Raw genomic sequence first — 25,186 nt, 5'->3', positions numbered from 1 at the left:
CATAATAATGTATGCATTAGCAAGAAATCTGTGTTCCCAAGTAAAGTAGCTTAAAAGTTAAAATGGATTCAGAATTTATCTTCTTTATTGGAGCTAAGAAATGCCTTCATTTACAATATAAAATTTAATCTCAAAAAATAATGTATTCATAAAAGTGTAAAACACACCACGGTGTGGTGGAGCATACCTTTAATCCCAGCAACCAAGAGGCAGAGGCAGCAAATATTGACTTGGAGGCCAGTCTAGTCTGTACAATGAATTGGGATCTTGTAAAAAAAATTTTTAAAAACACATACAGCATGTGTATAGTGTTCTTAATAATACTTAAAGCATATAATATTAAAACATATAACTTATTATTTTGAGATGCATCAAGCTCATCCATTGAGCTTAGTAGTACCTGAGTCCTGTGAGAACAAGAAAGTAGAAACTAGAGTACAACTCAGTGATAGGGATGATATTTAGCCTACATGAGCCCCCATCTTCCATCCCTGGGACCAAAACCAAGGGAGAGGGGAAAGGCAACATGTCCTCATGTTTATTCAGTGTGAGAGAAAGCAAGGTCAGCTGAGATTTCAACATAATGCAGTATAGCCCAAGCTCCACATTACATTAAAAAATTAATTATATGTAGGCAAATGTATGTCTTTATGTCAGTGTGTGCCTATTAGTGTGATTGCCTATAGAGGCCAGAGGAGACAGATTCCCTAGAGCTGAAGTAACAGACAGTTGTGACATGGTCCAGTGACCTGCACTTGGGTCATCTAGAAGAGCAGCACTTAGTCATCTCTCCAACTTGCAAAGCTCTGTGTTCTTAAGCTCTGCATTCACTGAACCCGAATCATTAGAAAGGTAATAGATAGCATGGTCTGCAGTGGGAAATATGGTTTGGTAGAGGAAACGGCCCGTGAGATATGCTCTAGGCATTTCTAAGTTACCAGTACTCTGAGAGGAGAGAGAGAATATTCCAGGAAGAAGAGCAAAGTGTCCAGATAAAGTGAGCTGGCTATCTGGAAACCGAACTACGCAAGCATGGCAGTCTACCCGCCCAAAATATAACTGCCGCTTTATAAGCCACCTCGTGGCTCTCCACACTTCTCAGAGAACTAACCTGTTCCTGCATCTCTTTTAGGCTCTTTGAAACCCTGCAGTCACTCTTCTGGTCCGTTTTTGGTCTTTTGAATCTCTATGTCACCAATGTGAAGGCCAGACACGAGTTCACCGAGTTTGTGGGAGCCACCATGTTTGGGACCTACAATGTCATCTCCCTGGTGGTGCTGCTGAACATGCTCATTGCCATGATGAACAACTCCTACCAGCTGATTGCCGTGAGTAATGCTTTGCAGCAGAAGTCACAGTGATGTGGAGCCCATTCTAGGCTCAATGAAACCGTCTGTCTGCCTTGGCAGATACGCATTAGTGAATATGCATTAGTCAGTTGTTCAACTACATGTTTCTCAGTTTGTGGTCTTAGTGTGCAGAATGCCACTGATATACATCAGATTACTCTAGTTGATGACTTTCTTGCTATCTGCTGAAAACGTTTTAAAGTATTTGCATCAACTTTCTTGCCATGGTAAGGAAACCTAGGGAGAAGTATGCACAGTTGGCTACTCAATTTGTCCTCTGTCTTATGTATATTCAGGATAAATCCAGTTGCTCAGTTTCTCTAGGGAGAATGCTGCAAACATCTCCTTTCCTAAATTTGGGATTCTGTTGCAAACACAGCTTTCAGAGAAATAAAAATGGTCCTTCTGTTTTTGCTACAACATCTTAGTAGCATCCAAAGCTAGCCTAAAACTCACTGTGGATCAGAGGACAACCCTGAACTCCTGATTCTCCTGTCTCCACGTCTCAGCTCCTGGAATTACACTTAGAAGTGCACTATAATGCTCAGTTTATAAGAATGCATATATATGTATTTAAAAACAAGCAGAGATGAGTAACTGTACTCCCCCATCACCAGATCTTCTTAGCTTGGGATTACTGGTTCTAGACAAGCTTCATTTTATAGCCCAGGTTGGCCTCAAATCCCCAATCATCCTGCCCTCAGCCTCCATGGTGCCATGATTACAGGCATGCACCATGAAACTTTGCACTTTGTATTCTTGATTTTCTTTTGTCCATCATATTACCATATCAGTCATCAGTACTTGTTACTTGTTACCTAGACTAGAAATGGCGAAAGTAGAGGATACAGGATTCATTGTTGCTTTCTCCCTCCATGCTGAATTAAAAATGTAGTTTTGACTTATAGTCTCATAATCTGTTCATCATTTCTAAAAAGAGTTTTAGCAGCTGAGACTGGTTAAATGAGACTAGTTCTCTTGAATATCTGAATTTGAACATTTAGTTGCTAGATTACCCTCTATGTATATAGCTCAGTTGGTTGCTACCATCCAGAAGGCAAATAATGACAAACACCTAAGTCTTTTTCCTTCCTGTATGCTATTTCTCTGCTGTGGTTTGTCAGAAGGAGTCATTTAGCCTATAGAAGATTAAATAATTGGCTACATAAGCATGTGTGTATGTGATATATGTGCTTACACATAGACTGCACATTTCTCAAAAATTTTAGGCAATAAGAAACACCTCTTATTTATTTCCATTCTGGAGAGAACCATCATGGACAGTACATTGATATATGTTACAGTAAGAGATCTTTGAATTATCCTTGTGATAGACTTTCTAACTGTAAATGACAATGAAATAGATTGGCACAACGGGTACCACAGCTTAGATCTAAAATGGCCCCAGCAAGGCCAGCATGTTAGACATTTATTTTCCAGCCTGTGGTGCTATTGGTAGGTAATGGAACCTTCAGTAGGTGTGGCCTACTTGGAAGTTAGGTCACTGGGGAGTATACTCTAAAAAGAATTATGGGCGCCTATCTTCTTTCTCCTTCTCTTTACTCTCTGGCTGTCATGCTCCTATGCTGTGGCTGTTCTGGCACAGGCTAAGAACAACAGAATAAAGCCATCAATGATTGAAGTCATGAACCAAAATAATCCTTTCCCCTTATCATTTGATTTTTCTTCTATACTTTCTCACAGTGATGCAGAAGCAAATTTGTACAATTTCTGTCACTGGGGATTTACTTAAGCATGTAAAATTGTCTACTAGGGCGATTTAGGTCATAGATGCTTAAGAAGCCCACTATAAAGGGGATGGGAGTTGAGTAGAAAAAAATAAAAACAAAGGACTCTAATCCTGGGACTGGCTTGTATTATGGAGTCAATGGGGGTAAGTCATTTATCCTTCTTGGGCCTCTGTTTCTTCCTCCAAAAAGTGAGGAACTTGTATTGATGATAACTAATACCACTGCCAGCTCCATGAGTCTGTGCATCCAGAGATCAGGGTGAGGATGGCAAGGTCCTTCCTGGCTCTGCAATTTTATTTCTTTGTTGTGTTGAAACAGAATAAGGAGTAGAGCTCAGATTGATTTCTTTCCTCTCACAGTCTCAGTCTCTCTCTCCTTTCTCTTTTTCCTTCTTCCCTTTCTCTCTTTCAACCCCACCTTCATATGAATCCAACTGGACAAAGACCTTTGAGCTGATTTATGGTTTCTGCTCATACCTAGCCTGTCTCTCAAAAGGGTGAGAACACACATGGAATCCAAAAGGTTTATTTTCCTGCCTGCTAAGGCATTTTCAGTTGTCTTGCTCTCTAGCGGTTGATTATCTCCAGTGACAGGAAAAAAAGGGTGAAATTTTCTTGTCATCTAATAGAGGGTTTCAGTGTGCCCCACTAAGCTGGGTGATATTTTCTAGCAAGAGTAGGGATCATCCATGCCACCTTTTTTGTCACCACCTACTGCTAACAGGTTTGGTTTCGATACCACTTACTCCTGCACCCAAAGACAACAGCTTAAATACCTCCTTATGGGCCCGAGTAAATGCCCTGACTGGGGCCTATACCCTCTCACACATCTGGAGCCAGAGTTAACCATTCGGAATCCTACCCACTGCTCTGGAGTTTCCTGGTTGGATATTTACACTCTTTGGAAATGTATCAAATAGGATGTTGATATTGGGCAACCTAATCGCACAAATACCTGTTTTCATAAATGGAAGAGAACAGAAAGTAGATTCCATTCCGTTCATAACATCTCAACTTCAGGAATTTCCCTTTAGAAGGCCTCCACTATCGAGGCAGGAAGAGACTTCAGAAAGAGAAACCCCTGGAGACACAGAGCTGCCTCAGCCTGGGGAGGAATTCACTTGTCAACAAATCTCACTGGGAAATGGTCCTGTGTTTACTCTAGTTCAAAGGTTAAGAGCAGCAGCTAAGAGCTGTCCCAGAAAGAGTTGAGCTCTTTATCAGTTTCCCATGAAGACTTCAAAGATGCTGGAGAGATGGTCTTCTTTAATGAGCACTTGAATCTAAACAAGAAAAAAAATGTACAAGTGGGAAAACATACACAAATTTACTGTAAAATCCAGAGTCAGGTTTTGCAATGTTATCTATGCATTTCTTCCCTTGATATCTTGTTCCCATTTCTGAAACAAATATGATCTGAGCTGTTAGCCAGTCACCTATAACAGTTTAAATGTATAGGTCCTGTCTCCTCCTGAAATCTTATAAGCAATGAGAAGTTCCATGAGGCCAAGTGTTTGAGGAAGAGTCAGAAGGGACACCAAGAAAAAAAAGAGATTAGAGTCACAGAAAACCTCACCATCATTATGGTTTTCCAAAGGCTTAGATCTAGGCAGCCATTCCCAAGTCAAAGATACCAGCGGCCTGCAATGCACCAGTGGACTTTCTGGAGATTAAAAAAAAAAAAAATGGCTACATTTGCATTTTAAAAGAGTTCTGGGCTGAGATTCAGAAAGTATTGCTCATTGTTGAAAACTAGGCCTTCCCGAAGATTGGTCTCAGGATGTTCTCTTTATAAGTTACAAACTATATTTGTGGATCATTCAAGTGTCCATGGCCCAGAAGTCATGTCAAGAATGATTATTTTGCTTTCTGCCTTATTCCTATAGTCCTTGTCGACAATATGCCAGTCATCTCATCAGGCCAGTCTGGATTTGAATGAGGATAATTTTTTATTATTAATATCATTTATTACAATTTATTCAATTTGTATCCCGGCTATGTCCCCCTTCCTCGTCTCCTCCCAATCCCACCCTCCTTCCCTCTTCTTCCTCTGTCCCCTTCCCTTAGTCCACTAATAAGGGAGGTCCTCCTCCCCTCCTATTTGACCCTAGCTTATCAGCCCTTATCAGCACTAGTTGCATTGTTTTTCTCTGTTGCTTGGCAAAGATGCACTCCCCTCCCAGGGGGAGGTGATCATAGAGCCAGCCACTAAGTTCATGCCAGAGAAATCTCCTCCTCCCCTTATTAGGGAACCCTCATGGAGACTGAGTCTATGGGCTACATCTGAGCCAGGGTTTTAGGTCCTCTCCATGAATGGTCCCTGGTTGGGGTATCAGTCTCTGCAGGGCCCCAGGGCTCAGTATTTTTTGGCTCCATTGGTGGTAATCCTAAAATCCAGACCTAAACCAACCACACTGTCACACTGTCCTTTACTTGAAATGCATGTGCTCAACAAACACTGTAGTGAATGGGCTGGAAAAATGTCTCAGTGGTTTGCCCTTGAATAGGACTCTAGTTCAGGTCCCAGCACCCACACAGTGGTTCATAGCTGTCTGTGTTTACAGCTCCAGAGGATCCAATGCCCTCTTCTGGGACCAGGCACACATGTGGCACACATACATATATGTAGGCAAAACACTCGTACACATGGATAGATAGATAGATACATACATACATACATAGACATATAGATAGAAGAAAGAAAGAAAGATAAATCTTTTAAAAACAGGACCATAGCACAGTGTCATTCTTTATCTAATTGTATCACAACTCCAAACTCTCTAATCTCCTTGGTCTAACCAGTTCCAGTAATAAAAGACTTTATTGTCCTAATCAGGGCGTGAAAGACCTACTATCTGAGCCTGACTTCCTCCACAATAAAAGTCTGGTGCCTGCCTTGGCCAAGGAGTTGTTTCTTAAGGACACAGAAGCTAATATAAACACCACCAACCATCAGTGCCACTGAACAGTCCAATCTCTGAAAGCTAGAGTTAATCTAAGCAGTGGCCTAGCCGCTTTCCAGGGAAAGAACTTGTTCCTTTAAGATTCCTTAGAGATCACATGAGGCCATGGAACAGCCATTTCACATGTCACTCCAGCAATCTAGACACTGACTTTTTCTCACCTTGCTTTCTGCTTTTATATGTTGCCAGTCTGCCCTGAGGGACCTGAGAAAAGGCTGCCACATTTCATGAAGGAGTAAACAGACATGCCCAGCCCTCAAAGACATATAAAGTTTCCCCTCCCATTGGTAAAATGGAGTGTGTCAATACCTGTTAGTCATGTGTTTCCGTTAGAAAGTTACTTTTTTTCTGGTCAGCTTAGTAAAAAGTCCATAATGACACAAAAAGGGAAAATACAGTCCATGCTGTCAGGGAGCCTGAGGTAGGGTTCAGAGTGGAAAGTCTGACCTAAGTAGAGGAACAATGATGAGCCTATCAGCAATCGTCACCAAAATCTGTCTGAAACACAGGCAGCAATGGAGTATGGTTGAGGCAAATTGGACCTCCTTCTGCCTCAGTTGACTTTTATGTAAAACAAAGACTTTTCAAGTGGGATGCAGTGTCCTAGGAGAGCACACTTGCTTAGCAGACTTGAAGCCTTAAAGTCAGTCTCTAATACTGCAACACCATGCATGTGTACACACACACACACACACACACACACACACACACAAGCACACGCACATGCACACACGAGTGCACACGAACATACATACACAGTGTTTCATCTGCTTTTGACTGTGATCCATTCCCTGCACCAGGGACAATGTCCCCACCAGTGTCTTTCCACCCATCCTTGTGGGTAGATTGGATTTGAAGAATTAAGAAGGAGGGGGCATCTTTTGGATATATGCCTAGGAGTGATATGGCTGGGTCTTGGGGAAGCACTATTCCTAGTTGTCCTAGAAAGTACCAGATTGATTTCCAGAGTGGTTGTATAAGGTTACATTCCCACCAGCAGTGGAAAAGGGTTCCCCTTTCTCCACAACCTCTCCAGCATGTGTTGTCACTTGAGTTTTTCATCTTGGCCATTCTGATGGGTGTAAGGTGAAATCTCAGTGTCATTTTGATTTGCATCTCCCTGATGGCTAAGGATGCTGAGCATTTCTTTAAGTGTTTCTCTGCCATTCGATATTCCTCTATAGAGAATTCTGTTTAGCTCTGTTCCCCATTTTTTAATTGGATTACTTGGTTTGCTGCTTTTCAGCTTCTTTAGTTCTTTATAGATACTGGATATTAGCCTTCTGTCAGATAAAGGGTTGGTGAAGATTCTTTCCCAATCTGTAGGCAGTCGCTTTGTTTTGATGATGGTGTCCTTTGCTTTACAGAAGCTTTTCAGTTTCATGAGGTCCCATTTATTGATTGTTGCTCTTAGAGCCTGTGCTGTTAGTGTTCTGTTCAGGAAGTTTTCTCCTGTACCAATGAGTTCTAGGGTCTTCCTCACTTTTTCTTCTCTGGTTTTATGTTGAAGTCTTTGACCCACTTGGACTTCAGTTTTGTGCAGGGTGATAAGTATGGATCTATTTTCATTTTTTTTGCATGTAGACATCCAGTTGGACCAGCACCATTTGTTGAAGATGCTGTCTTTTTTCCATTGTATGGTTTTGGCATCTTTGTCAAAGATCAGGTATCCATAAGTTTGTGGATTTATTTCTGGGTCTTCTGTTCAGTTCCATTGATCCACCATTGTGTGTCTAGGCCAGTACCATGCAGTTTTAATTACTGTTGCTCTATAGTGCAGCTTGAGATCAGGAATGGAGATACCTCCAGAAGATCTTTTATTGTAGAGGATTGTTTTAGCAATTCTGGGTTTCTTGTTATTCCATATAAAGTTGAGAATTTTTCTTTCCAGGTCTGTAAAGAATTGTGTTGGTAATTTGATGGGAATTGCATTGAATCTGTAGATTGCTTTTGGTAAGATGGCCATTTTTACTATGTTAATCCTGCCAAGCCTTGAGCATGGGAGATCTTTCCATCTTCTGATATGTTCTTCTAATTCTTTCTTCAGAGACTTGAAATTGTTTTCATACAAGTCTTTGACTTGCTTGGTTAGGGTTACATCAAGGTACTTTATGTTATTTGTGGCTATTTTAAAGGGTATTGTTTCCCTAATTTCTTTTTCAGCCCTTTTGTCTTTTGTATACAAGAGGGTTACTGATTTTTTGGAGTTAATTTTGTATCCGGCCAGTTTGCTGAAGGTGTTTATCAGCTGTAGGAGTTCCCTGGTAGAATTTTTACGGTCACTCAGGTATACTATCATATCATCTACAAGAGGCTCAAGTACACAATAAGGACATTTGCTCAACCATGTTTGTAGCAGCTTTATTTGTAATAGCCAGAAGCTGGAAACAGCCCAGATACCCCTCAACTGAAGAATGGATGCAGAAATTGTGGTACCTCTACACAATGGAATATTACTCAGCAATTAAAAACAAGGAAATTATGAAATTTGCAGTTAAATGGTAGGACCTGGAAAGGATAATCCTGAGTAGCTGTCCCAGAAGCAGAAAGACACACATGGTATATACTCACTCATACAGACATGTTACATAGGATAAACCTACTAAAATCTGTACATGTAAAGAAACTAATCAAGAGACAGGACTCTGCCTAAAATGCTCAATCCCCATCCTGAAAGGCAAAGAAGAAGGTCGTCAGAAGAAGAAGAAAACAGGAAACAACCTAGGAACCTGCCACAGAGGGCCTTTGAAAGGCTTTGCCCTGTAGACTATCAAAGCAGACACTGAGACTTATGGCCAACTGTTGGGCAGTGTGCATAGAATCTTATGAAAGAAGTGGGAAATAGTAAGGTCTGGAGAGAACAGGAACCCCACAAGGAGAGCAACAGAACCAGAAAATTTGAACACAGGGAACTTCCCAGAGACTCATACTCCAGCCAAGTACCAGGCATGGAGATAACCTAGAACCCCTGCACAGATATAGTCCATGGCAGTTTAGTGTCCAAGTGCATTACATAATAATGGCAAGAGGGACTGCCTCTGACATAATCTGATTGGTCTTCTCTATGTTCACCTTTCCCTGAGGGGGGAGCAGCCTTACCAGGCCACAGAAGATGACAATGTAGCCACTCTTGATGAAATCTGATAGACTAAGATCAGAAGGAAGGAGAGGAGGACCTCCCCTATCAGTGGACTTGGGAAGAGGCATGCGTGAAGAAGTGGGAAGGTGGGATCCAGAGGGGAGGAGGGAGGGCCTTATGGGGGGATACAAAGTGAATAAAGTGTAATTAATTTAAAAAAAGGAGGAGGCAGTGTGAACATACAATATTTTTTTTTTCCTTTTTCTGAGCCTCGCTTGCTAGGGTGCTTCTCAGAACAGGTTTGTCCTCTGTGAGACCAGGAGTCAATGGTCACCATTTCTTCCCTGCTTACCTGGGCCTCATCTTCCAACCAGGCCTTCTCAGGGAGCCCCAGCCCGTTGGTTCTCATGACATACCCTCTTCATGCTGCCCTTTGAACTCTAGAACAAGGGGTGTTTCTTATTGCTGACTGGCCTCAGTGGCCCGTGCTCAGCTTCTCAACTTCTCCATCTCCCACATGACCAATGCTTGTGTTGTTTCTTCGAGATGTGAAAGACTTAGGAGTGATACCTAGTCATCCTGTTCTAGTCTGACCAGAATTGTTACATGGCTGTGGGGTAGATGTCCATTTGACTTTGAAGTTTGGCTCAAATTGGGAAAGACAGAGAAGGGGCTGTAGGGTTGAACTTTCATCTCCAGCAAGGAAAGAGCTCACACACCAGCAGAGAGCAGCCTGGCCTGAGGCTTGCTGGAAGCAGTAAGACTGTAAGCATGGCCTTTAACTCCTTTCTGCCATTCTTACTGTTCCCCTGTGAAACCTTTCAGGTGTTCTCTTTGTCTCTGTAAAGGATGGGCTGTCGCCCTGCAAAAGGACACGGAGAAGACTCGGGTATCTAGGAGCTACATCAAAGCCCTAGACCCAGGCTGTGTAACAGTAATAAAGGGGAATGAGTTTGGCTACATCCTCGTTCTGGGCTCCATCACTACTCTCTATGGGAAGCCTGCCCAGGACCCTGAGCTAATTGCCTGACCTGGACAAGTCCCATTTTTCCATCTTTAGCCAAATCTGTGAGTTTAGAGTCTTTCTAAGATGTTGAAGTTCAGTAGTTTCCATTTAATGAATAAGAATAACTGGCATCTGGACATGTCTTTGTTAGCTGGCAGGCACTGAACCAATTATTTTTTCTCTGGTATCACTATAATAGTCATCAATGACCCCCACTCACTCACAGTCCACACACTTGATAAATACATTCAGGGCATATTATCTCATTAAACCATCACGCCTGCTTTAGGAGGTATTATGTTGAATTTCATTTTATACAAGGGGAAACTGAGGCCAAAAGATTGCAGTCACTTTTCTAAGGAGGGACACTGTTTTCTTTCTAGTTAGCAAGCTTAAGTTATACATATTTAGCTAGTTTTAGTGTGCTTTTTCATCACATGCATACACCAGGCACTACAGAAACCCAGGATCTCTGTATCTAATCCACCTGCCCTCCAACTCTAGCAATCTCTAGTCTGCATTTAGGTCAACCTTCCTTGAAAAGCATGCACCTGTGGAAGAAAAAAAAATGTTCACCTTGTATTTCTGAGTCTGGCTTATTTCACTTGACCATAATGTCCTATATTTCCATCTCTTCAGTTGCCAAAGAAAAGGATTTCCTTTTCTTATTGGCAGAATAATACTCCCTTATGCAGGCTCACTCCATTTTTCTTTACCTATTCATAGGTGCCTGGGTCACCTCTGTGTTTTAGCTGTTGTGATAACGCCACAGCATCTGGATGCAGGTCTCTTTTTGGTGTGGTGGTCTCTTTTTGGTGTGGCCATTTCATGTCTTGTGTGTATACGTCCAGAAGTCAAGCAGCTGGATAGTATGAATTCTATATTTTGTTTGTTTGTTTGTTTAGGAGCCTCAGTCTTGTTCTCCGTAATGGCTGTGCTAATTTTTGTTCCTAGCAATAGCGTACGGGAATTAACGTGTCCCTCACACCAGCATTTGTTGTTTTGAGTTTCCGTTTCGATAATAACCAAGGACAGATTCTCAGTCAGGTCTCCCCATCCAAAGTAACAACAGTATCATCGTTCCTCCCTTGGGCCTGCATTATAATTCCAAGGATACAGGATGCCTGGCTTTTGTCCAGCCTCCCTCCCTTCCCTTGGCTGACTGGCTCATTAATTATCTCTAGGCTCCTAACCAAATGTGGATTCTCTCTCTCTCTCTCTCTCTCTCTCTCTCTCTCTCTCTCTCTCTCTCTCTCTCTGTGTGTGTGTGTGTGTGTGTGTGTGTGTGTGTGTGTGCTTAGCAGAGATCAAACACGTACTTTCTCCTCTACTCTGTCCTTAATTCTGTCCAACAAGTGACCAGCTGTGGTGGCTCACGTCTTTGTGTTTTGTTTTGTTTTTCCTAGTCTATTATTTCATTCCATTTATTGTTTGTTTGTTTATTCTCCCAAACAATACATTGTGACCTCAGTTTCCCCTCCCTCTGTTCCTCCCAGCTCCCCCTTCTCACCTCCTCTCCCTAGATCCACTCCTCCTCTGTTTCCCTTCACAAAAGAACAGGCCTTTCAGCAATATCAACTGAACCCGGTACAAGTGACAGGAAGACAAGGCACAAATCTTTCTATCAAGGCACATCTTGATTTCTTTTAAGATTCATCTGTTTTGCTTTGTTTTGTTTTATGTGTGTGGGTTTTCCCTGCATGCATGTTTGTTTGGCGTGGGCCCAGCCGCTGCTCCTACCCTCCTCCCAAGGCCGGAGAGGGAATTGCTGGTTGTTGCATCCTGGGAGTCTAACCTGAGTCCTCTGCGAGGGCAAGAAGTTCTCCCCCGGTGACTGAGCCCCTCCAAAACCGCGGCTCATGCCTTTAATCCCAGCACTCGGGAGGTAGAGGTAGGCAGATCTTGGCGAGTTCAAGGTCATCTTGATCAGGAGATGCAAGTTCAATCCCAGACAAGGCTGCAAAGTGAGACCTTATCTCAAAAAAAAGAAAAAAAACTCTCCGAAAACCAGCCTCCAGTCACAGAATAAACACGTCTGCACCATACATTCATACATACAAGCAAGACAAACACTTCCTATTTCCCACACCTTTAGACCAGGCCTGGTTTGGCTCTCCCCCTGGTGGCTTTTCTGAGGAACAGCACTCTCTTGCTCTCTGGCTTCAGATTTTGTTTACCTGTTGGAGGTCAGAATGATTCAACTGAGATTCTCACAGCCCCTGAGGGCAGGGTTCTGCTGAGCACCTAACCCTGTTTCCAACTGCAGCTGCGGCCTGTGCTCCTGGCTGCTGCGTGCTAAGAGTTACAGTGACTGACAGAGGGGTGAGGGGGAATGGGAAGAAGACAGGAAGACACATACAGCCTATCAGAGGTAGAATTGATCAGCCTGAGTGAGGTAACCCAGAAGCAGACAGACAGGCATGGTCTACACTCACTTATAAGCAGACCAACAAAGCTAAAATTTCTAGCCCAATGGGATCCTGCAGAGACTTATGCACCAACTAAGGACCATCCACGGAGAGGACATAGACCCCCTGCTCAGATGCAGCCGATTGGCAGCTCAGTCTCCACGTGGGTTCCTGAGTAAGGGGAGCAAGGGCTGCCTCTGTCATGAACTTGGTTGAGTGCTCTTTGACCACTCGCCCCTGGCGATGAGGCCTTACCAGGCCAAAAGGGAAGAGGATCCAGGCAGTCCTGATGAGACTTGATAAGCTGTGGGCGGATGGCAGAGGAGAAACTTCCCACCTTTCAGTGGACTAGGGGAAGGGGATGGGGTAAGATGGAGGGAGGGTGGGACTGGAAGAAGTAGAGGGAGGGGGTTTCAGTTGGGATAAATAATGAATAAATTGTGAAAAAAAATTAGATTAAAAATCGGCAGCCCATTGCTCTCTGATCACCTCTGCCTGAGGGAGAAGCAACCTTACCAGGCCACAGAGGAAGACAATGCAGCCAGTCCTGATGAGACCTGACAGGCTAGGGTCAGATGGAAGGGGAGGACGTCCTCTCCTATCAGTGGACTGGGGGAGGGGCATAGGAGAAGAAGAGGGAGGGAAGGTGGGATTGGTAGGGGCTGGGGGATGGAGCTACAGCTGGGATACAACATAAATAAACTGTAATTAATATAAAAATTAAAATTGAAAAAGAAGTGACAAATAATGGCAACTTGACATAACAGATACCTGAACTGCTTCTCTGTGAGCCACAGGTCGCCTGTCCTGGGTGTTCATTATAACCATAAACAGTTGTCATAAAGATTCTACCTTGGGTCAGTCTAGCAGAAACAGGAGTGACTCTTCAAGTGATCAGTTAGCCCCAATGTCTCTCCCCATCTGCCTAAGGAAGTGTGGAGAGAGACACCAGCCACAAAAAGTGACTGGAAGGTCAGAGAATGTCGCCATCATCATGGTTTGGCAAAGGCCCAGATCTGGATAGCAGTTCCCAAGCCAAAGATGGCAACGTGTAAATTAACCACTCCCTGTAAACTAACAATTAGCAGTGTGCATTTCAAATGCTTTCCAAGCTGAGATTTAGAAAAAAAAATGCTCCTGGATCTCCATGAAGCTTGGTCCCGAGGTGTCCTCCTGAAATATCTACGTTTGTAGACAATTCAAGTATCTGTGGCCCAGAGCTCATTACCAAGGACTGTGGCTTTTCTTAGATTTTACCCTGTTCTCATAGTACTTGTTTTGGATGCTTTGAGTTGTTTGACTGGAACAACAAATGGTACAATAGTCTTCTGCTTCTAATTGGCTTGAGGTCTTTTCCTTTTTCTTTTTCTTTTATTTTTTTTATTTTATTTGTTTGTTTATTTATTTATTTATTTATTTTAGTTTTTTGAGACAGGGTTTCTCTGCATAGCCTTGGCTGTCCTGGATTGCTGTGTAGACCAGGCTGGCCTCAAACTCACAGAGATCTACCAGCCTCTGCTTCCCTGAGTGCTGGGATTACAGGCTCGTGTCACCATGCCTGGCTGAGATTATTTATTTATTTATTTATTTACTTCTCCCTTTTCATTTCAAGAATTTTGAGACAAGAACTCACTGTGCTGTTCCTCCTCACAGACAGGTCTTAAACTCCTCATGCTCCTGTCTGTGCCTCCCACATTCTCAGGTCATAGGTGTGTGAATACAAACCCAATTTCTACTTGGAACTTAAAGACTCGGTGTGGTATCGGAGATATGGCTGAGCGGGTGGGAGTCTTTCTGCTTTTGAGGAGGACCGGAAGTTCCCAGCAATGCTGCCAGACAGCTCAGAAATGCCTTTGACTCCAGCTCCAGGAGCTATGGTGCCCTCTTCTAGCCTCTGTGAGCATACACACACACACACACACACACACACTTTAAAACATTTAGAAAACTTTAAACATGAGGGCAGAGTTAACATTAAGAAAGCCTTTCTCCTCCTGTGATCACCAGAGCCCAGTGTTCCAGCCTTCCTCTCTACCCAGGAGAGAAAATGGGCAGGGAAGGTTGCCAATGTAGAAACCAAAATAACCAGAGGAGCCTCAGGGGCCTTAGCTGCCTCTTTCTTGAGGTATAGTAGGTTTATATTATCTCTGTTGTTAAGGTCAAACTGCTGTTTGGTTTTATTTTTATTTATTATTCTCTCATACATCCTGACTGAAGTTTCCCCTCCTGTCACTCCTCCCAGTTACCTCAACCCTTTCTCCTTCAGATTGGACTGTTTCTCTTTCCCTGCTCCCCCTTCTCTCAAGAGCAGGCCTCCCAGGGACGTCAACTGAAGATGGCACAAGAAGATGAACCTGGTGTCTTAAAGAAATAGTAGGGAAAAGATCAGGGTACAATAAGAATATAACCTCTCGGTGTGTGTGTGTGTGTGTGTGTGTGTGTGTGTGTCTTTGTTCCTCTCTCTCTCCACTCACCCACCTTCCCACATGCACCACTCTCTCTTCCACACCCAGCCTCCTCTCTTTCTTTTATGTCTGTCTTCTTCACAACATCCTGTTTTTCTTTGCTCTCCTTCCCAGTTTTCCCTAGACACCAAAGACTGGGTGAGAAGCATGCATATCTCAAAGTCTCTCCTTCCAGTTTCAACGCAGCAGGAAGCTAGTGGAGTGCAAGAACGGAAAGCCCTGTGGGCTTCGTCCATCATTAGGGAACCGATACTTAGGAAAGAAGATTGGAATCAATGGGTTCACAACTCCCTCAGCTAACTCCATCCAGGCTCCAAGTCCTGGGGGATCTTCTAGGAGATAATGCCTCATTCATACATTTCACACAGGCAAACTTATTGATGCAGAGATGTTTTAGATTTTTTTTTAACCGGGTTTGAGGGCTGCAGAGATATCTGAGTCATTAAGAATACTGGCTGCTCTTCCCGAGGACCAGGGGTCAATTCTCAGCACCCACATGGCACCTGACAACCAATTTTAACACCCATCTCAGGGCGTCCAGCATCCTCTTCAGGCCTCCATCAGGCGTTCACATGAGGTACAGACACACACGGCAGGCAGAACACCCACACACACACAGGCAATCCACATACAAGAACTTAAATGGTACTTGAAACTTGAGTAAATTAACAATGTTTTAGTGCATCGTGCAGGATATTTTTAAGGAGGAAACGTTTTCAGATAAAGCTGACCAACACTTCCCTTATTATCCTTCTGCCAGGAGAGAGTGGCTGTAGTCATTACTTGTCCAATTACGTTGTAATTTAAAGAAGCATGAATTTGGCTCCATCCTGGAGACAGGAACTTAAGGTGGCTGGTCATACTGTCCCTGCAGTCAGTAAACAGAGACCCAGGAGCACCAGCCCTCAGCTCACTTTTGCCTTTTATATCATCGAGGCACCCAGTCCAAGAGGTGCCACTGCCCATACCAGGTGGGGTCTCCTCATCTTAGCTAACCTCATCTAAAAAAACTCTTCACAGACACACACAGAGGCCTGCATCGTCAGTGACCCTGTGGCCCATCAAACTGACAGTATTAGCCACTCCCATGACCTTTCCCATAGAGGTCCAGTAAGGGAAAATTTCAGGCTCTTTGGGCCTAAGTTCTGTCTCAACTACTCAGTTCCTATGTCACAACGCAGAAGTAGCCAAAGGCAGTACATAAATTAATAGCGATGGCCACGAGCATTAATGTATGTGCCGATGATGTTTTATTGATGGACAATGAAATTTCTGTAAATCTCAAGTGGCAAACTATCGCTCCTTTGATTTTGGTTACATTAAAAAGCACAACAAACACTTTTAGCTTGTAGAGAGTACAAAGTTCAGTAGCCAGTTCTACAACTACTTTGCTGATTTCAAAACATGCATCTTTTCAACCTTTGCAGACCCCTGAAAGCACCATGGCTAGGCACTGTCATCTCTTTTCTTCATATTCTACTGCTGCCTAAAAATGGGACATATACAGTGAGTGGTGAGTGTCTTTCTGCTTCTTGGTTACCTCACTCAGGATGAGCTTTACTAGTTCCCACCATTTGCCTGCAAATTTCATGATTTTTTTTATTTTAATTGCTGAGTAGTCTTCCATTGTGTAAACGTACCACAAACCAAGCTAGGGTCAGAGGGAACAGGAGGAGGACCTCCCCTGTCAGTGGACTTGGAGAGGGGCATAGGAGGAAATGAGGGAAGGAGGGGGAGGATTAGGAGGAGATGAGGGAGGAGGCTACCGCTGGGATAAAAGGTGAATAACCAGTAACTAATACAAAAAAACACTTAATTAAAAAATAGGACATATAGTAGGTCCTTAGTAAATACTTCTTATGGATTGATAGAAGGACACTCTGGAAGACCTTTCGTTTTTACTTTTTCCACCATGTTTAGAAAATCAATAGGTGGACTAGACAGGAATCCCATGCTTGGAAATCAAGCATGGGCAGATGTCTTACTGAAGGAGAGTCTGCCTCACTTGCAGACTTCCTCACAATAAGGAATACAGTCACTGGCTCTGATCTCTGCTGTCACTAATACACAGATCACACAGACTTAATTAATACGAAATAAAAACTGGAACAAGCAAGCAAACAAACAAAAAACCGTGGAAGATCAGAACTTGGTAGGAGGGGGCAGAAGGATGGGTTTGACCAGAATATTAGACGTATGTGTGATCACTTGGAGCAACACAGGGCATCCACATTAGATAGCAGATGAGCAGGCGATGGGTCAGAGCTGGAGTTCTCTCCACCCCTGATGTTTGCAGCTGGGTGTGCGCCCTTCAGATGAACTCAAGAAACCAATCAAGGTGACTCCCATCAGGTATCAGGAAGAGAAGCTCCTCCTGACAACGAAGAAACTCTAATGGGAAAGGGGTGCTAAGCATGGAGGGACTGAGAGTCTGGGGCTGCAGGACACTGAGCACCATGTTTCCGAAGAGTCTGCTTCTTCTGTCTTTTTTAGAACATGAATTTAAAAAAATGCTAATCCAACCTGAGCCACTGTGCTGGTCATCTGAAAATGTGAGACACAGGGACAGGAAGGCTTCTAGAATGTGAAGCCAGCCTGGGCTACAGGTTATGTTTCAGGCCATCATGGGCTATAGGAACTCCATCTCAGAAAAAAAAAGAAAGGAAAGAGAAAAAAAAGAAAGAGGAAAGGAAAGGAAAGAAAAAGAAAGAAAAGGCAAAGAAAAGGAAGGCAAGGAAAAAGGCAAGGCAAGGAAAAAGGAAAGGCAAGGCAAGGAAAGGAAAAAGGAAAGGAAAGGAAAGGCAAGGAAAAAGGAAAGGAAAGGCAAGGAAAAAAGAAAGGAAAGGAAAAAGGAAAGGAAAGGCAAGGCAAGGAAAAAAGAAAGGAAAGGAAAGGAAAGGAAAAAGGAAAGGGAAAGGGAAATGAAAAAGGAAAGGAAAGGAAAGGGAAAAGGAAAAGGAAAAAAGGAAAGGAAAGGGAAATGAAAAAGGAAAGGAAAGGGAAAAGGAAAAGGAAAAAAGGAAAGGAAAGGGAAAAGGAAAAAGGAAAGGAAAGGAAAGGAAAGGAAAGGAAAGGAAAGGAAAGGAAAGGAAAGGAAAGGAAAGGAAAGGAAAGGAAAGGAAAGGAAAGGAAATGGGAGAGGCTGGAGCAGACAATGTGGAGAGTAGCGGGGCGGGGGGGGGGGGGGGGGGCTCCCGCAGAGGCGCAGGTCCAGGCGTGTCCTTCTGCCCCGCAGCCTGAGCCTGGGCGGCTGGAGGTATCAGCTGCCTTAAGATGGGAATTCTCTTCGCCCAGATCTGGAGGCTGTTCAATCACCAGAAGCGCAAACTTATCACTGTTGGGCTGGACAATGCAGGGAAGACTAGCATCCTATACCAGTTTTACATGAATGAAGTTGTACATACATCCCTTACAATAGGAAGTATTGTGTAAGAGATTGTGGTTAATAATACAGGTTTCCTAATGTGGGATATTGGCGGCCAAGAATCCCTGTGTTCTTCCTGGAACACTTACACCAACATAGAGTGTGTAATAGTTGTTGTGGACAGCACAGACAGAGAAAGAATTTCTGTAACTAGAGAGGAGCTCTACTAAATGCTAGCCCATGAGGACCTAAGGAAAGCTGGGTTGCTGATTTTTGCTAATCAAGATATTAAAGAATGCATGACAGTACTGCTGTCCCAGTTTTTGAAGCTAACTTCTATAAAAGACCATCAGTGGCATATCCAAGCTTGCTGTGCTCTTACTGGCGAGGGATTATGCCAAGGACTTGAATGGATGATGTCACACCTGAAGATAAGATTATTTCTGCTGACGTTTTCTCACGGACTCTATATGAACAAAGTACTGGACTTTACCTGAAAGCTGCAAAAATGGTTTAAATATATTTATAATAAACTGACTGAGAGTTTTCTATAAGAAGAGAAATGAAGACCACATGTTGAAAACAAAGATGAAATGTCGCCACACAGTTTGCTCTCTCAATCCTTCCAAAGCTGTGACTGACATTTTCTCATGATGAATCCTCTCAGGACATGATAGAGCTGTGGCGAGGACAAAGGCAGAGGAAGACATTTGAACTTTAGAGCTTTACTGTCAGTGTGACTTGACCACCCCACCCCCACCAATTTGAATGTTCCCTTCTCATTACATTGAATCAAATACAAATCAGCACAGATACGGTTTCCAGTGTTTAAAAATGTAATATTATGGAAAGTATTATGCTTAAAGTTGAACATGTATTGTGTATATACCTCAAGTTCAAGTTAATGGTTTTCATTTGTGTTCTAAAGAAAAGCAAATAACACAAGTTAATAATAGCCTTAGTTATTATCCTAATGTCAATGCATACCAACATTGGTGTTAAGTGTCACTGTTTAGTTTATCCCTCTGTTCTCTGTATTATCCTAACAAGCCAACCTTGTTGAGCTGCTCCTAAAAAATGAAACAGGAAAAAGCTTGACATTGTATACCTGGGCAGAATTACATGGTAAGCAGTTGTCAGACTTCTCTTCTGTGGATCCTTATGCCAATTCAGCTACTAATCATTCACTCAGAAACTGTGATTAAAACTATCAGTTGATTTAAAAAAAAAAAGGAAAGGAAAGACAAAGGAGAAGTACCTGTAGACAGGGGAGAGTGGGAATTCTCTATTTAAAGCATCCTTTAACGTGCAAGCTGTGAGTGATGCTATGGGAAACTCTCCGTGATCTCCCTGCAGTGACAGCTGTGGCCTCAGTCCTCAGGAGTGGAGGGCGGCCTGGGGCCAAGGAAGGATCTTTGGCGCAAAGAGGAGCTGCCCGCGGGATAGACGGCCCGAGGGGAGCCGGCCCGACCCGAGGAGGAGAAACAGCCCGAGGGGGAGCCAGGAGCCGGCACGAGGTGGAGATGGCCCGCAAGGGCCCCTGGACTGAAGGACTGGAAGGCAGCCTTCTGCAGGGCTCCATGTCCGGCGGGCCGGGTGTCCTCTTTGCAGTGTGAGAGAGATGGAGAGATGGAGTGAGAGTCACAAAGAGAGATAAAGAGGAAATAGAGAGAGACAGAGAGATATAGAGAAAAATATATACAGAGATAGAGACCTCGAGAGATAAAGATATAGAGAGATCAAGAAAGACAGAGAGATAGATAGAGATAGATACAGAGATAGATAGAGATAGATACAGAGGTAGAGAGATAGAGAAATAGAAGAGAGATAGAGAGATCGAGAGAGTGATCGAGAGATAGAGAGAGAGATTGAGATACAAACAAATCAAGAAGTCGAAAAAGAGAGAGAGAGATAGAGACGAACAGAGAGAAATGGAGAGAGAGATCTAGAGAGCAAGAGAGAGAGATCGATAGACAAAGAGAGATTGAGAGATACATAAAAAGAAATTGAGAGATTGAGAGAGATCAAGAAAGAGAGATCTAGAGGGAGAGATCAAGAGATATAGAAAGCACACTTATGGACACCTGATCTTTGACAAAGATGCCAAAACCATACGATGGAAAACCGATAGCATCTTCAACAAATGGTGCTGGCCTAACTGGATGTCTACATGTAGAAAAATGCAAATACATCCATACTTACCACCCTGCACTAAAGTAAAGTCCAAGTAGATCAAAGACCTCAACATAAAACCAGACACATTAAATTGGTTAGAAGAAAAAGTAGGAAAAACCCTAGAACTCACTGGTTACAGGAGACAACTTCCTGAACAGAACACCAACAGCACAGGCTCTAAGAACAACAATCAATAGGTGTGACCTCATGAAACTGAAAAGCTTCTGTAAAGCAAAGGACACCATCATCAAAACAAAATGACTGCCTGCACATTGGGAAAGAATCTTCACCAACCCTTTATCTGGGAGAGGGCTAATATCCAGTATATATAAAGAACTAAAGAAGTGAAAAGCAACAAACCAAGTAATCCAATTAAAAAATGGGGAACAGAGCTAAACAGAGAACTCTCTTTAGAGGAATATCGAATGGCAGAGAAACACTTGAAATGCTCAACGTCATTAGCCATTAGGGAAATGCAAATCAAAACGACCCTGAGATTTCACCTTACACCCATGAGAATGGCCAAGAAGAAAACCTCAAGTGACAACACATGCTGGAGAGGTTGTGGAGAAAGGGGAACCCTCCTTCACTGCTGGTGGGAATGTAACCTTATACAACCACTCTGGAAATCAATCTGGTACTTTCTCAGTCAACTAGGAATAGCGCTTCCTCAAGATCCAGCCATACCATTCTTAGGCATATATCCAAAAGAGGCTCAAGTACACAATAAGGACATTTGCTCAACCATGTTTGTAGCAGCTTTATTTGTAATAGTCAGAAGCTGGAAACAGCCCAGATGCCCCTCAACTAAATAATGGATGCAGAAATTGTGGTACATCTACACAATGGAGTATTACTCTGCAAAATGAAAAAAGAGGAAATCATGAAATTTGCAGGTAAATGGTGGGATCTGGAAAGGATCATACTGAGTGAGCTGTTCCAGAAGCAGAAAGACACACACAGTATATACTCACTCATATAGACATATAACATAGGATAAACCTACTAAAATCTGTGCATCTAAAGAAACTAATTAAGAGAGAAGACCCTGACTAAAATGCTCAATCCCCATCCTGAAAGGCAAAGAGGATGGACATCAGAAGAAGAAGAAAACAGGAAACAAGTTAGGAATCTGCCACAGAGGGCCTTTGAAAGACTCTGCCCTGCAGACTATCAAAGCAGACACTGAGACTTATGGCCAACTGTTGGGCAGAGTGCATGCAATCTTATGTAAGAAGTGGGAAATAGTAAGATCTGGAGAGGACAGGAACCCCACAAGGAGAACAACAGAATCAGAAAATTTGAACACAGGGAACTTCCCAGAGACTCATACTCCAACCAAGTACCAGGCATGGAGATAACCTAGAACCCCTGCACAGATGTAGCCCATGGCAGTTAAGTGTTCAAGTGGGTTACATAGTAATGGGAAGAGGGACTGCCTCTGACATGAACTGATTGGCCTGCTCTTTGATCACCTCCTCCTGAGGGGGGAGCAGCCTTACCAGGCCACAGAAGATGACTAGGCAGCCACTCCTGATGTGATCTGATAGACTAAGATCAGAAGGAAGGAGAGAAGAACCTCCCTTATCAGTGGACTTGGGGAGGGGCATGCGTGAAGAAGGGGGAGGGAGGGTGAGGCTGGGAGGGGAGGAGGGAGGGCCTTATGGGGGGAATACAAAGTGAATAAAGTGTAATTAATAAAATTAAATTAAATTAATTTTTTAAAAGCACAAAGAAAGTAAAAAATAGAGATATAGAAGAGAGATACATAGAAATTGAGATAGAGAAATAGAGAAATCGAGAGAGAAATAGAGATAAATATAGAAAGAGAGATGAATAGAGATAGAGAGAAATTGAGAGATAGAGAGATTTTGAGAGAGAAAAAAGATTGTGAGAGAGATAGAGATTGAAAGACAAAGATCAAGACAGATAGAGATGCAAATAGAGAGGAACTCGAGAGAGACTGAGAGGCATCGAGAGAGATTGAGAGATATAGAGGGGGAGAGATAGAGAGGAAATTGAGAAAGATAGATAGAGAGAGATTGAGAGAGAGAGAAAGAAAATGAGAGAAATTGAAAGAGAGATAGAGAGAGAGATCAAGAAAGATAGAGATTGAGAGAGAGATAGGGAGATGGAGAGAAAGAAAGAGATCGAGAGAGACAGAGAGAGAGTTAGAGAAATAGAGATAGATAGATAGATAGATAGATAGATAGATAGATAGATAGATAGAGTTAGAGAGGTAGGGAGAGATACAGAAAAGTGATATATTTAAAGAGAGAAAAAGAGATAGATCGATAGAAATGGAGGGAGAAATTGAAAGAGAAAGAGATCGAGAGACAGATATGGAAAGAGATAGAGAGATCGAGAGAGAAATAGTGAAAGAGATAGAGAAAGACATCAAGAGAGAGATAGAGAGATAGAAAGATAAAGAGATATATGAAGGGAGATAGAGAGAGATCGAGAACGAGATATAGATAGAGATTGAGAGAGTTAGACATCAAGAAAGAGATAGAAAGAGAGAGAAAGAGAGAGAGAGATTGATAGAGAGATCAAGAGAGAGAAGGAGAGAGATCAAGAGAAATATCGAGAGAGATAGAGAAAGATAGAAACATCAAGAGATATCGAGAAAGAGATCAAGTGAGATCGTGAGAGGGATCGCGAAAGAGAGAGAGAGAGAGATCCAGAGAGAGAGAGATCAAGAGGAATCTCGTGAGAGATTGAATGAGATTGATAGATTGAGAGACATGGAAAGAGAGATCAAGAGAGAAATCAAGAGAGATCTTGAGAGAGATCGAGTGAGATCATAAGAGAGATCAAGCGAGATTAGGAGAGAGATTGAAAGAGATTGAAAGAGAGCTCGAGAGAGAGATTGAGTGAGACATCGAGAGAGATTGAGAGGGATCGAGAGAGACAAGAGATCGAGAGATGGAGAGAGATCAAGAAAGATATTGAGAGAGAGATCGAGAGGGACATCGAGAGAGAAAGATTGAGAGAGATCAAGAGGGATCGAGAGAGACAAGAGATCGAGAGAGATACAGAGAGAGATCAAAAAAGAGCTCGAGAGAAATTGAGTGAGAGATTGAGAGAAATCAAGAGAGACAAGAGATCAAGAGAGATAGAGAGATCGAGATAGACATCAAAAGAGAGATTGAGAGAGACCAAGAGGGATCAAGAGAGATCAAGAGAGAGCTCAAGAGACAAACAGAGAGATCGAGAGGATCGAGAGAGATCCAGTGAGAGATCGAGAGAGAGAAAGAGATAGAGAGATCAAGAGATATCAAGAGAGAGATCGAGAGAGAGGTTGAGTGAGATAATGAGAGAGATCAAGAGAGTTTGAGATATATAGAGAGAGAGATTGAAAGGGATCGAGTGAGAGATCCAGTGAGAGGTGGAGAGGGATCAAGAAAGATCGAGAGAGATTGAATGAATTCGTGAGAGAGATCAAGAGAGAGTTTGAGAGAAATCGAGTGAGAGACTGAAAGAGATCGAGTGAGAGATTGAGAGAGATCGAGAGGATCTAAAGAGATCCACTGAGAGATCGAGAGAAATTGAGTGAGAGATGGAGAGAGAGAAAGAGAGAGATCGAGAGAAAGAGATAGAGAGAGATCGAGAGGAAAATAGAAAAAGAAAGAGATCGAGAAAAACATCAAGAGAGAGATAGAGAGATATAGAAAGAGATATAGAAAGAGATATAGAAAGAGAGAGATAATGAGAGATAGGGAGACATCATGAGAGAGATCAGGAAGGATGGAGAGAAATCGAGAGAGATGGAAAGAGAGAGATCGAAAGAGAGACATCAAGAAAGATTGAGAGAGAGAGATAGATCAAGAGAGAGATTGATAGAGATCAAGAGAAGGAGAGAGATGAAGAGAGATCGAGAGAGATCAAGAGAAATATTGAGAGAGATACAGAGAGATATCAAGAGAGATCGAGAGATATATCGAGAGAGATATCGAGAGAACTATAAAGAGGGATCAAGAAAGGCAAGAGATCTAGAGAGATTGAGAGAGATCTAGAGGGATGAAGAGAGATCGAGAGAGATTGATAGAGAGATCAAGACAGATTGAGAGATCGAGAGGGATCGAGATGGGGGGGAGGGAGAGAAAGTTTTGGATCCCAAGTCCCCATGGTGGTGGCCTGAAAAGTCCCGTAAGTGTTTGGGACATCTGGAAAGGGAGGAGCCTCTTCTCCTGTAGCCTCGATGTTGCCCTGACCCAGGCCTAGGATTTGCGAGGTGCGAGTCCAGTACTGGGCAAAGCAGCAGTTCTCTCATAGATTCAGGGAGGTTTACATACCTGTGTCCACAACAGCCCATCTGTGTTCCTGAAGTTCTCTTGACAGCAAGGCTAGCAATGAAGCTGGCACCCACACCCCAAGTGACCTCGCTCAGCCTCTGGAGGTCCCCTCCCCCTCCATCTGACCCTACCCTATCAGGTCTCTTTAGGACAGGCTGCATTGTCCTCCTCTATGGCCTAGTAAGACTGCTCCCTGCTCAGGGGGAGGTGATCAAAGAGGCAGACAGAGTTCATGTCAGAGTCCCTGTTCCCATTACTAGGGTACCACTTGGACACTGAGCTCTCATGGGCTACATCTGGGCGGTGGTTCTAGGTTATCTCCATGCATGGTC

At 43.1% G+C, this 25,186-nt stretch overlaps 1 protein-coding gene and 1 pseudogene across 3 annotated transcripts in view; both read left to right on the top strand.

The window, feature by feature from the left end:
- Trpc5 (transient receptor potential cation channel subfamily C member 5) overlaps positions 1-25,186 on the top strand; it is a 352,275-nt gene that overhangs the window by 313,320 nt on the left and 13,769 nt on the right. For all 3 annotated transcript variants that reach the window (XM_060374438.1, XM_060374437.1, XM_060374439.1), the window contains one exon: positions 1,133-1,328. In XM_060374438.1, the coding sequence (XP_060230421.1) occupies positions 1,133-1,328 (196 nt within the window). The remainder of the gene's footprint in view (positions 1-1,132; positions 1,329-25,186) is intronic.
- LOC110565915 (ADP-ribosylation factor-like protein 5A) lies at positions 18,294-18,881 on the top strand (annotated as a pseudogene).

Source organism: Meriones unguiculatus, chromosome X (assembly GCF_030254825.1).
Source record: "Meriones unguiculatus strain TT.TT164.6M chromosome X, Bangor_MerUng_6.1, whole genome shotgun sequence".
In the NCBI taxonomy this organism is placed as follows: Eukaryota; Metazoa; Chordata; class Mammalia; order Rodentia; family Muridae; genus Meriones; species Meriones unguiculatus.
Note: the sequence above shows the minus strand (reverse complement) of the source record. Positions and strands in the feature narration are given on the sequence as shown.